This window comes from Anabas testudineus, chromosome 3 (assembly GCF_900324465.2).
Source record: "Anabas testudineus chromosome 3, fAnaTes1.2, whole genome shotgun sequence".
Classification (NCBI taxonomy): Eukaryota; Metazoa; Chordata; class Actinopteri; order Anabantiformes; family Anabantidae; genus Anabas; species Anabas testudineus.
This window is the reverse complement of record NC_046612.1, coordinates 18,045,671-18,056,238: the sequence shown is the minus strand read 5'-3', so window position 1 is coordinate 18,056,238 and position 10,568 is coordinate 18,045,671. Positions and strand designations below refer to the sequence as shown.

Here is a 10,568-nt window from a genome sequence, read left to right as displayed (position 1 = left end):
CCCAATCACAGCAAGCTGGCCAGGTCCTGATGTAGCAAAGCAGGCCCAAATCATAATGTTTCCTCCACAATAATTTATGATTGGGATAATGTTTTCATGATGATATGCAGTGCCATTTTTACACCAGATGTAGTGCTGTGTAAATAGTTCAATATAGGTTCATCAGTCTACAAAACGTTTTGCCAATACTTCTGTGCTGTCTCAATGTGCTCTTTGGAAAACTTCGGGCGTGCAGCAATGTTCTTTTTAGTAAGCAGCTGCTTCCTTCGTGGTGTCCTGCCATAGACACCCTACTAGTTCAATGTTTTACCTACTCTACTACTCTCATGTGTTCATGCTAAACTCATGAACACAGATTTTAGCCAGTTCCAATATTCCTTCAAATCTTTGTCACTCAGAGTTGTTTTTTCTTTGACATCACTTTGTAACCCTTTCCAGCTTTTTGTAAATCATTAATTCTTGATCGTAGATCCTCTAAAGCTTCTTTTGGTGAGGCATGGCTCACAAAACCATCTTCTTCTTGTCAAAAAATTTGAGTGTTTTTTGTCAGTCGAGGGAGCTCTAGTCCACTCCTCTAAACTAATTTTCTGAACTTATGCTAACACCTGACTCCAATGAGTCATTAATTAAAAGGGTTCACATACGCACTATGAGGTTTTTATGGTTGTTCTCGATAAAGACATGAAAGATCAGAATGTTTTTGTGTTATTATTTTAGACACATTATATTTCTTAATACTCTTGACTTAGATGAAGATCAGATCATATTTTATGACAAATTAAAGTATATTTAGAAATCCAAATTCCAAAAGGTTCGCACACTTTTTCTTGCCACTACTGGGCACTACTCTGGCTTTATTTGGATATTTTGGGCAGTTTGTATAGTCAGACTTGATTTATGACATACTTGATTATATATATTTTATTATTTGCCTCTATGTAATGAGATATTTGACATTGACTATTCATCAAATGATATTGAATTGAATTTATGATATATCACACTAAATAGTATTGTTGTAAAATACAATTGCATGAACTGAGGGAGGTTTTTGATCCACATTGCCTACTCCCAGCTTGAGAGATTACTACTGTTGAAGTTTTTATTTCCATCAAACAGACCACCAAATACTGTATCTACGATCTGTGTGTCTACTGACACTTCAACAAGACTGGAGAAAACAAAAGAACCTCACGGTTGAAGAGTATAAAAAGAGTATAGGAAGGCTGCAATGTGGATGTTTAAGAAATAGTTTTTTTTAGTCTTTATGCAAAGCTAAGCAAAGCTAAGCTATCATCTGCTATCAGTTGTATTTTCTAAACTGACATTTGTTATATTGAGCTCATCATCTTATTCTTAGCGAGCATAGAATCCAAAATGTTGAACTGTTCCTTTAAATATGGATAATAATAATAATAAATAAAAAATATCAAATAGAAACAGCACATCTATATCTAAACTATGAATGAGATAAAATGTACCAAAGGTTATGAGTGAAAATGTTAAAGTAAAAAATTAACAGAAAAATAAAGGAGAAACTAGTGTTTGTTTAAAACTTCACATATAAAATGTTTATTGGCATATTTACGATTCCAGGATTATATTTTTATTCAGCAATTTGTAAAAACTGGGTCAGTATAATAAACTGGATATCTGAACACCTTGTTTTCAGGAGTACACCTATTATAAATATGATTGGTGCTTATTAAATGTTATTGGTTAAACATTAGACTGTGACCTCCACAACTGTGGGAAGAGGCAGAATGACTGAAAGATATAAAACTGGAAACCAGCCATCTTTATCCACTCTGGCCAGAAGAGCTGAAACAAATCAAGAAGATTAGCCGTTCAAGCTGCTGGCAAATGTCTGTCATTTGTTTACTGCCTCCTGAATTCTGTATTCAGATAAAAATAAAATCTGAACCCTTAACAAGGTAAGTAAAACCTCATGTTTTGTGTAAATATTTCTCAGTAACTCACATTTGAACTCTGATTGCACAAGGTTGGATGTACTCTGCTAAACTAGGCTGTTTTCATTTCATTTTTTAAGTGTAACCAAAAACGTAATTGCAAAGATAAACTTGTCAAGTCATGTTATATTACAATACTCTGAACCAACTATGTTTGCCTCTGTTCTGGTTTCAGGCTTACAGATCAGGGCTGCAGGGATTTGCCCCTGTTCAGCTGCATGAGTGAGGCAAACATTAATGTTGATGGTGATCCTATTTTTCAGTTCATCCTAAACGTGTTGGCTGGAGCTGATGTTATGATACAGGACCGAACATGAAAGCGTGTCTCCTTAACTAGCTGTAATAATAAACTATCATGTTAAAGACATATCACGACTCCAACAGCTGTGTGTGGTTGTGACAGGAAACACGCTCATTTCCTTTGGCACAAGCAGCACAATTAAAGGTGTTTAAACCAAATTAGTACTATATGTCTCCCGTATAACACAATAGCTCTATAATACAAGCACCTGAACTGAAATGTTACAGTAATCCGTTTTATACTGATGGTGAAATCGAGGGCTGAAACGACTCAGCTCAGTGTTTACATCGAGCGGAGGAGAGGAAACACTCCCCCTACTGGGCAGAGAGAGAAACACATGTGCTACCGTCTTAACATGCTCGTATTCGCCATTGTGTTTGTTTAAATACTATATAAAATAAAAAACACTCTGGGAGCAGTTCACCACCGGGTTTGCTTTAGTTCTTCTTGGTGTACACCCAGCATGGAGAGGCTGTAGCAGCAGCAGCAGCAGCACAGCGGCAGCAGCTCGCTGCGAGGCGGTTTCCGGTGTCCGTCCGTCTGCAGGAGGATGGCGTCCGGCTTCAACCGCATCCCCTCCACCGCCGGTCCTCCGAGTCCCAAATATACTGAAGGCTGTCGACCCCAGGCTAAAGACGGCAGTGGAAACCGTCGATAAGCTAAGTAAGTAATCACGAATTGTTTTGTTAAATGATGTTTTTTTTTTCAAATGCGCGAAGCTCGGCTGCAGGAGGCGGATTTTCCGCTGCAGCCCCGGGGAGGCCTAGTTTGACTCGGGGTCCGTTTGCAGCGAAGACTCGTATCAAACGCTAGACCAGTTATTGTGGCCTTTCATTAGGCGGCATCTTCACCGCGGCGACGCTAGCTTACAGGCTGTGTCGCTTCGGTCGCCTTTGCCCTGTTGTAGCCGGGTTATTGAGTAATATCGGTGTTATATGTTATTTCAGTTTTGAGTCGATAACCGGTGATCATCTCAGAGGAAGTCCAGTTGTTTAGAAACCGTAGTTAGCTGAGCGGTTAGCCGTTAGCCGTTAGCCACACTGCCGCAGCCGATAAGCTAGCGTCTCACAGCTAGTTTCATCCTGAAACAGAAACTAATTCACAGTTAATACGCTGTAGACATTTACATTTAATACATAATCGCAAACTAAACAAACCGCGTACAACATATCACAGAGCCATTTGCGTAACTTTTAAATATACGTACAGCTGAGGAATTCAACCATTACGTGTCTCAGTTGCGTTTCAGGAAATAGACTGAGCCCTATTCCTGTATTTTACCTGTTATTTTCACGGATTTCGTCCTAGGAAAAAGCTTCGAGTGTGAACATGTCACCAAAGTACCTGCCTGACACATAAAAGTATCTACACTCTTATTTTACATGTGCTTTTTGAATAATCGAGGAACAAGCTTTAGGCCTCCAGAGGTAACCTAGCGTTACTTCGTTTCTGTTCTGCGCTGCAACTAAAGGTTAGCGTTATTTTCTTGACCTAATAATCTGCATATTATTATTATTTTCATGATGAATCGTTTAATGGTTGGACCAGTTAAACATCAGGTGATGGTGATAAACGCCCATCACAATATGCTGGTGTCCCAGTTGACGTTGTGAAATGTCCTGTCCAGCCGGTCGGTGTTGCAACTAACGATTAACAATTACTTCAGTTTGCCATGACTGCCTCTTATTATTTATTTTAATCTGTAAAACATCAAATGCCAAATGCAATTTCTTTCAATCGGGAATCCACAACAAAATAGGTCTAATATTCAGTTTGTAGTCGTGTGCGGCAATGGACTGCAACACATCCTGTAAAATGAGAAGCTTGGTTGAGAAATGGCATTTCTTATAAAATTCTGCTACAAAATGACTGATTAATCAATTACCAGCTTACTTTCTGATTATTTTTCTGTCTGTGTGCTCTACAACGTCTTGCACCAGCAATGATTTTTGTAATATTTGTAAAAACCTGTGATCAATGTAATATATCCTGTAAATACAAATCTTGTTAGTTACTGTTTATGTCCTGTAAATGTCTTTTTTGTAACGGATTATGTTGGGAAATGTCGGCTCATCTGGCCTGTATTTGCATATTATCATCCTGCATTGTGTTCACTCATTGCAAACATTTACTTTGTTGTTTATGTTTTTTCCCTCCAGGATTTCTCAACTGTCTCAAAGGACGTGTGTAAACACAGATAGATATAGCACCCAGCTGCTCTCGGAGTACTCATTGCCATTAATCAAACCACAACCTCTGTTTGTCACCAAAAAAACTCATCTGCTGAGCACTGAATCCCTGTGGGCAAAGTGGAAGGATGACAGAGGCGTGGCAGCAGCAGCAGCAACATGCAGTGGCCCCACCCTCTGTTGTGCACACGCTCCCCCAGGCGACCGACAACCCCCTGGGCTGCACTGTGTACGGAGTCGTCCTGCAGCCAGATACCTCTCTACAGCAGCCCCAACATGGGCAGCAGCATGCTGTTCAAGCCCAGCCGCCCTCCTTACAGGTAGGAGGTGAGAGAGGCCACAAGTGTGGAGCCTGCGGCCATGATATATCTCACCTGGCCAACCCTCATGAGCACCAGTGCATGGTGAACCAAGACAGATCCTTCCAGTGCACACAGTGTATGAAGATCTTCAGCCAGGCGACCGACCTGCTGGAGCATCAGTGTGTGCAGGTGGAGCAGAAGCCTTTTGTGTGTGGTGTGTGTAAGATGGGCTTCTCGCTGCTCACCTCTTTGGCTCAGCATCACAACTCTCACGGCAATGGAAACAACCCGATGAAATGCTCCATCTGTGAGAAAACCTACCGGCCCGGTTCTGGAAACGCCACCCCAACTTCGTCAGCTGCCAACCCCCAGCAGCCGTCCACCGGTGAGACATCAGGTGGTGCAGCGATCAGTGCCTCGTCTCCTCCTGCGTTTGAGGCCTCTGCACCAGATAGGCCATATAAATGCTCGGTGTGCCATAAGTCCTTCCGACATTTGTCAGAGCTGACCCGCCACGAGAGGGTACACACTGGTGAAAAGCCATACAAATGTGACACATGTGATAAAAGCTTCAGCCAGTCTTCTCACCTGGCCCACCACCAGCGTACACACAGTTCTGAGCGGCCATATAAATGTGCTGTATGTGAGAAGAGTTTTAAGCACCGTTCTCACCTTGTGCGGCACATGTATGCTCATTCGGGCGAGCACCTGTTCAAGTGCAATTTGTGTGAGATGCACTTTAAGGAGTCGTCAGAGCTCCTGCACCATCAATGCCAGCCAGAAGGGGAAAGGCCTTTCCGATGCGGTTCTTGTGGGAAGAGCTTCAAGCGCCCGTCTGATTTGCGGCAACATGAACGCACCCACTCGGAGGAGCGACCTTTCCAGTGCGAGGAGTGCCAGATGAGCTTCAAACAGCAATACGCACTTGTGCGCCACCGTCGCACTCACAAAAATCCAGCTGATCGCCCTTTCAAGTGTAACCTCTGTGATAAGGGATTCCTTCAGCCATCCCACCTGCTTTACCATCAGCAGGTTCATGGTATGGAAAGTCTGTTCAAATGTGCATCTTGTCAGAAATCTTTCAGCCAGTCAGGGGAACTCTTGAGGCACAAATGTGGTGGCGAAGTGGAGAAGCCCTACAAGTGTGACGTGTGCGGCAAAGGTTACAAAAAGAATTCAACACTGCAACGCCACCAGAACTCTCACTGCACAGAGAAGCCACTGAAATGCTCTCTGTGTGACAAGCGCTTTGTGTCATCTTCGGAGTTTGTTCAGCACCGCTGTGACCCAACCCGAGAGAAGCCCCTGAAATGTCCCGACTGTGAAAAGCGCTTCAGGTACTCGTCCGAGCTGCAGCGCCACCGCCGAGTTCACACTGGGGAGAAGCCTTTCAAGTGTGCCAGCTGTGACAAGAGCTTCAAGCAACGTGAGCATCTGGCCAAGCACCAGAGCGTGCACTCACGGGAGACACAGTTTAAGTGTGTGTGGTGTGGAGAGCGTTTTGTTGACCTCACAGCTCTGCAGGAGCACACTGTCCAGCACACTGCTGAGGGTGAGAGTTTCCCAGAAGCTCCCTGCATCCCATGAACTGCCCTTTAGTCTCAGGCAGCAGACATGACATTTGCCCTCAAAGCAACGTGTGCCAGCCTACGTTCTCCCATTTGTAGCTTATAACATGCACCTATGAATTATGATTAATGGTTTTTAGTATCAGTAAGACTCGATTCATCCTCATCCCTCATTCAGTAAAAGGCAAAGCACCCTATTTCGACAGAGGGGATGAAGAACATTCTTCTTATTTTGGAACGTGTGGAAAAGGCTTGAACAGAACTGAAGAAGTCTTGAGAAAGATCTTGATTTGGTTTAGTATCGAGTGTGGGACCTTATTCTGTGCATGTGATTGTGTGTTTTGTAACTGTTGAGTCTGTTGTTGAGAAAGATGGCAAGAACTTCCAGACAGTCGTCAGATACGTGTGTGCTCATGTTAGGCTCCTCTGCAATCCATGTGCCTTTTTTACCGATCACTCATTTTGTGTCTTTGTTCATTTCATGTCCAGTATAGCCGAAACCCACCCATATTCAGCAGTTGGCTTGTGCAGCAGTATCTTTTCACATAATAGATCTTAGGTAGAGTCATCTGTTTGTGCATGAATATTTATCACTCTTTAATATCACTGTTGTATTATAGCTTTGGTTTATTTAGGAAAACATCCTAAGAAGAAGGAAGAAAAAAAACGTGGATTTGTGAAAATGTATAGCCTGTGTCCTATCAAATCTGTGTTGTTGCATCTTTGTATTAAAACAAATGACATCTAGGTAACTAACCTATACCTACCATGTCATACAAACACTTGACATGTGCAATAGAACATGCACAATGTAATATTTATGACTACTGATTCATGGCATAGTCTACTCTGTTATATGATAGATTGTGTGTATACGCTTATCTAAACATTGATAACTGTATAGTGCTTATGTTACCTGCTTTTGTATTCACTATGAATGAGCTTGCTGTATTTTGCAAGCACTTTAGTTTCAGTTCCTGATAGACTTCACAAGGTTTAACCCAGCAAGACTTTGACGCGTTAAATTAGTCACTTGCCACAAACTAGCTGCATTAGTTACTGTGCGATATATCTAACAAAACTAATATTATTTTTACATTTTTTTGAACAATTGGCCTTTTAATATCCTCACAGGATTCTAGTCTCCTGCTGGTGTAGACCAGATATTCTGCAGATTAATCAGAGTAGCCTCAAAGTTGCAAATTATGTGTTGGTTTATGATGCGGATAAAGTTGAAAAAAAATGTGTGTACTTTAGTTTACTGTGTGGATTTCTATATTCTGTACAATCTTTGCAGTATATTTAAAAGAAGGTTTTTGGGGTTTATAAATCATGGACAAAGGTAATAATAGTGGGCACCGGATGGGATTGGGTGGGGTGGGTTGGATGGGGACTGTGTGCCATGGTTTAAGTCCTGATGAGTCTGCTTCAAAACCTCCTGTGAGAGGATGAACGAGTGTAATGAAGCGTTCAATTTACACATATGGATATCAATATAGATTCCTGTTCATATTGTATACAGTTAAAATAAACCACCCTTATGAAAACAGAATTGTACATTTGGTTTCATCCCAGCTAGATCTGCTGCATGCATTTAGTCCTTTGTTCAAAATTAGAGCAGAAACTTAACTATTTGCATTTATTCATGTCTAGAAAATGGTGAAAAAATGTTTAAGGGTCAGTTCACAAACCAAAACCCAACTAAATTAATTAAATTAATATAAACCTGAGAAAAGCAGAAAACTCTCCCAAGCATTGTATGAAATTGTTATGGATGTTTCTAGGTATTTGGAGATGACGCAGCTCTTGATCAGTTAAAGGATTTGTAGCAAGTAGCACAAGTATGTGCAGTAAGTATATGTTGCAACAGTGTGGTTTTTACTGCTAGCCCGCTAGTGGTACTTCTGGTTTCATGACAAGTCCATTGCTCTTCCTCTGTCATCAGCAAACATTAACCTCTTACAAAGACTACTGACTAGTTCTCACCCAGAGCAAAAGGCCTGTCTAATGGCAAGTTCTGAGATTGTGGACAGACTTCTAACAGGTTTTCCTTCTCATTACTACTCCTGGTCGTAAAGTAGTTTGAAAAAGTTGGAGCATCCCTGGTCACATGTCCTTTTATTGATTTTTAGAAGTGAAAATAAGTTAATAATGTCTGTGGCAGGTAGGAACTCAGCTATGCCATTAAGGTTATTTTGTATTGAAATAAAAAGTAACAGGAAAGGCTATGTTTGCTGTACGTTCACTTGGCAAAAAGTTGTATGTAGTTTGCAGAGGGAAGCCAAAACTTGCATACAGGCAATAAAAACAAAATATAATTTAATGTAAAAGGTCAGGAAAAAAATCCAGTTGTGTAAAAATGGATTTGTTATCTGATGCTAACACGTGGCCCCAGGTTCTGTTTTTTTAAACATAAGTGGGTTTCTTTCAAAGCTGAAAACTAGTTAGTTCCACAAAGATTAATAGTCACATGATGTTCATTGTTTCGTTTCATCAGCCCATAGAATGTCTTTTTGAATTGTTTTTGTTCAATGCACCCGGGCCAGTCTTTCCCTGCAGTAATGAAGGATTTTTTTTCAATCACCCATCATTGACTAGTGCTCCTTTATCTTCCAGGTTAAAACAACTACTTCACTACCAAAGCATTTCAATGATAGACTGACTCCTTGCACATTGGCAGTAGGTGAAGTTGGGCCAGAAACCTCAGCTTTGTTGTGCATGAATTAAGACAGAGTAATATTACCTGACTTCAACTTTAACTTATGTGAACAAAGGGTTTAAACCTACTCGAAGTAAAGACGAGATTTGACACTTGGGTGTTATTTCATTTTAAATGTAATGTACTGAAGTATAAGAGGCTTTTGAAAAAAAAGTTAATATAGTATAATTAAAAAGACACTTTAATCTATTATGTACAGCATTTGTAGAAAAACATGCATCTGCAATCATCAGATCTACATCTAACCAACGTAACCTAAAACAAAGATTAGTTGATTATCGTTTTAATTTCGTGCTAAACAAAAGTACACTGTACAAAGTTAACATTTTGTTGTAACATCTCCGTCAGCTGTTCAGTGATGGATTTTCAGGTCACTGTGTCTCACGGTTTACTTCCGGGGGATGTTTACCGCAAAAGGAAAGCCCATCCTGCTTCTGCTAACGAGCCAACACCACCCATCTGACAACATTGTTAAATCACCGATCCTGCTGTTATTACACACATAATCCGCATCTTCAGACCCGGTGGATTCTCGTAGCTGTACGGACAGAAATGTCCCGCCGGTGCTAACGAGCTAAGCTATCGTTGATGTCGGGCGGACTTTTTCTGAGCTCGGATATTTCTACGACGAGGTTAGCCTGCTAGCTAACTTTAGCATCGTTATTGATTTCACATTTCATTGATGTCGACTCTCATACACAGAGTCCTGCCTGTAAATGTGTCTTGTTTTAAATTATGTGAGTTCACGATGTGTATTTTTCTATTTTGTTGCGTTAGAGCTTCAGAATATATTTTAAGTTTTGCTTACTAAGCTTGGTCAGCGTAACTAGCAGCTAGCTTAGCTAGGTGGCAATAGATGAAATGACCGTAAATGATGCTAATCTATCCCCCAAAATGGACTCAAACGTTGAGATACAGTGGTATGTAACAACAAGATTATTGTTTACCCGTCTCATTTAAAGTGGAAATAGTAGCTATCTAGCTATTGATAAGGCCCCGTACAGTCCGCGTCGTGACGGGCTCCAGACACAATTTAGGGGGTTTGGGGAACAAAATGTATGAGAACAGCTGTCACTTGTCTGCAAACATGTTGGTGTTTCTGTGTTAATCTAATATCTAATCTAGCTTGATTGAGGTTTAATGGGGTCTGGATGACAAAACTGCATTGAAGTTATCCAATTTTCTGTTTCCAGGTTTCATGAATGTTAAACCGTGATTTCCCCCCTTTTAGACTCTTTGAGTCTCTGTCTCTGTGTTAACCTGGTCCAGGTTTAACAAGTTTTTTTATCCCTGTAGTTTGTGTCGTAAACAGGACACAGTAACGGTAAAACCATCCCAATGCAGTCAAAATCTAAAATCAAAAGTCTTAAGGTGTAAAAGCAGGTTAATGGTAAAATGGTTTCTGGGCACAGTGATAATAAATTAGACCGGGTTTGGACCTAAGGTTGGTTTATCTAATTGATGTCTGACAGGTCTAAAAAAAGGTCTTTAAAAAGTTCTTCATCTTATTCTGTTGAAG

General features: G+C 40.8%; 1 protein-coding gene across 1 annotated transcript; it reads left to right on the top strand.

The window, feature by feature from the left end:
- The first annotated feature begins 1,589 nt into the window (after window positions 1–1,589).
- LOC113174890 (zinc finger protein 319) lies at window positions 1,590–7,877 on the top strand. Its single transcript, XM_026379078.1, has 2 exons — window positions 1,590–2,934; window positions 4,431–7,877. The coding sequence occupies exon 2, from the start codon at window positions 4,589–4,591 to the stop codon at window positions 6,347–6,349; it is 1,761 nt and encodes a 586-aa protein (XP_026234863.1). The 5' UTR covers window positions 1,590–2,934; window positions 4,431–4,588; the 3' UTR covers window positions 6,350–7,877.
- Window positions 7,878–10,568: the final 2,691 nt, after the last annotated feature.